Source organism: Pocillopora verrucosa, chromosome 5, assembly GCF_036669915.1.
Source record: "Pocillopora verrucosa isolate sample1 chromosome 5, ASM3666991v2, whole genome shotgun sequence".
NCBI classification, from domain to species: Eukaryota; Metazoa; Cnidaria; class Anthozoa; order Scleractinia; family Pocilloporidae; genus Pocillopora; species Pocillopora verrucosa.
Window position 1 is genome coordinate 2,964,201 of NC_089316.1, and position 2,275 is coordinate 2,966,475.

Below are 2,275 nucleotides of genomic sequence, written 5' to 3' on the forward strand. Positions count from 1 at the left end.
CAGAATGCGGACGTTATGACTTTATGTTTGTTTTCAATATAGCGCGAGAGCAAATTATGGGAGGCGATTGCGCCGCGCTTTATGCATACTAGGAAAATAGCATAACTTCCGTACCGCGGAATTTGATTGCCCAATAATTTGGTGGAGGAATCAGACGTCAGTGACGTTGTTGAATACAATTAACCTGTTGAAAAAAAAAAAAAAAAAACTAGCAGAACATGACTACGCGAAAAGAATCTCACCCCCTGTTCTCACACAAATCAATATAGGTATCAATTCAGGATGTCGGCTTGTGTAAGCACAAAAAAAATTGTGGTAGGAGATTATTCAGTTTTCCGTGCTTACGAAGGGCGAAATCTAAATATACTCGGATTGAACAGTCAAGTCAAATGGGAAAAATTGACGAGCGTATGCGACTATTTCCACTCACCATTGTTTTTTTAACTCCTTTTGTCGAATTAAAATACGGAAAGAGAATGATATCCATGAAACTACATGAATTAACGACGCGCGAGGTCTCGGACGTTATTACCAGGTTTAAATCACACGCTAGAGGAAGGAGAATATGAGCCTTTCTGCGCACTTCAGGAAGAAAATCTTATTCACGCAGCGCCAAATTTAAAGGAGAACTGAAGCCAAAAATTGAGTTAATTTCTTTCGATAGCCAAAGTGACGAAATTCTCGATTTCAAGCGTTATTTGTGCTAAATGTGTCTTACCTTGGAGAAATATTTCTTTAAAGTTTGTATTTTCGCGCTGTTTCGGCTTTCAAACCGTGGGCACCAATTTTAAATCAGCGGTCTTCCAAATGAGCCTGTGACGTATGTTATGGGGATCACTTTAGAACGTGTTATCGTTCAGCTAAGTTTTAATACAAATTGCGTCTTCGTCGACCCTTCGTTATGAGCGGAATAGAATCATTTCAGTTCGAACCAGTATATCAGCCTGGAGAAGAACCACCTCAGGAAGAGAGTGTAGGACAGGAGGTAGAAGCCCACGAAGAAGACAATACTTCGAGGATGGGAAACACCGAATGGTGTTTGTGCGGCGCTTGTGCGCTTATGCCGGTGGCAAATGAATGTTACTGCTGCCAAGAACTAGAGGAGCTTAATCAAAAGTTCGACAATTCAGGTTTGTACTTATTATGTGATTATTCTCACGAGTATTTTGTTTGAACCGACCGCTTCTCTGCTAAGAGTGACAAAAGGTGGACAATTGCAAACTCGATCTTAGTTGTAATTGCAATTACAAGGTCTGATGGATGAAAATTATTGAAACAGTGAGGGAAATAAAATGTTAAGACTTTTTTCTTCTTGATAGGTGTTAGATGTATAACAGAACATCCGAAATTTGGTATTGTGTGCCTGGACACGGATGTTTTGAGCACGGCATTGGTTGCTATCCACAATGCGCGGCTCAATCCAATTCCCGACCCTATCGTCAACAGGTAAACTGTCTTTTTCTTTCTTATTTTGTACGCGTAATTAAGTCAATCGCTTTTGTGACTTTATATCCTCTTGTTCTCTAGAACTTGGCGTTTGGCAGCCTACAGACAACTTACTTGGTGGGCACATGGGGTATTAGGAAAAAACCGGCGGAGAATCGTGCCAGCATGCGTCGTCACGGCCATACGTAAAACATTTCCAGAAGAGAGTGGTAATTACGTGGGGTTTCGAGAAGCAGATCTGGAACTTTGAACTTTATCCGTAATGTCCTTTAATAATGATTAGTAACATATCCTTTGCGTGTATAACACCAGAGGCTCTTCTTTCCTTATGTTACGGTTTCTTTCTAAAATTTGCGTGAAATATACAATTACTTATCGAGGATATGAATTACTAACACATTTCTGCATAGTGATTCAGTCAAAAGCCATGCAGAGCCAAACGAATGTCATCCCTACTGCAGTTATTAAATTATCCACATTGCCAGGGATAGCTGCGTGGCCTGAATGAAATAAACCTCAAACCTAACTTTGATTGCTTTTTGCTACGATGATTGCTTTTATTTTCATTTGATTGTGTTATTGACAAAGTTGTTGTATTTAATTATTCAAAAATCTCGAAGTATGATTAGCAATGACATCTGCTTTAGGAGGGCGGGGTTTGCTGGCAATGTTTACAGGAATGTGTGGTGCTGTGACTGTTGCACTCCTCTCTTGTGGTTTTAAGCATTTTCTCTCTACAATGGCATTAAGCATTGGCTTGAGATGATAATTGGTTGTCTTCTCAAATATGGGCTTCGCCACCCATTCTTTTGTATTTTTCGGAAACACC

General features: G+C 40.0%; 1 protein-coding gene across 1 annotated transcript; it reads left to right on the plus strand.

Annotated features, from left to right (window-relative positions):
• Window positions 1–626: 626 nt before the first annotated feature.
• Window positions 627–1,717, plus strand: LOC131796341 (P2X purinoceptor 7-like). The gene is made up of 3 exons (XM_066167459.1): window positions 627–1,130; window positions 1,320–1,446; window positions 1,528–1,717. The coding sequence occupies exons 1-3, from the start codon at window positions 902–904 to the stop codon at window positions 1,694–1,696; spliced, it is 525 nt and encodes a 174-aa protein (XP_066023556.1). The 5' UTR covers window positions 627–901; the 3' UTR covers window positions 1,697–1,717.
• Window positions 1,718–2,275: the final 558 nt, after the last annotated feature.

Coding starts and splice junctions, on each gene's coding strand:
- LOC131796341 (XM_066167459.1), top strand. CDS start 902: ATGAGCGGAATAGAATCATTTCAGTTCGAACCAGTATATCAGCCTGGA. Junction 1,131..1,319: donor TCAAAAGTTCGACAATTCAG/GTTTGTACTTAT, acceptor TCTTCTTGATAG/GTGTTAGATGTATAACAGAA. Junction 1,447..1,527: donor CCCGACCCTATCGTCAACAG/GTAAACTGTCTT, acceptor CTTGTTCTCTAG/AACTTGGCGTTTGGCAGCCT.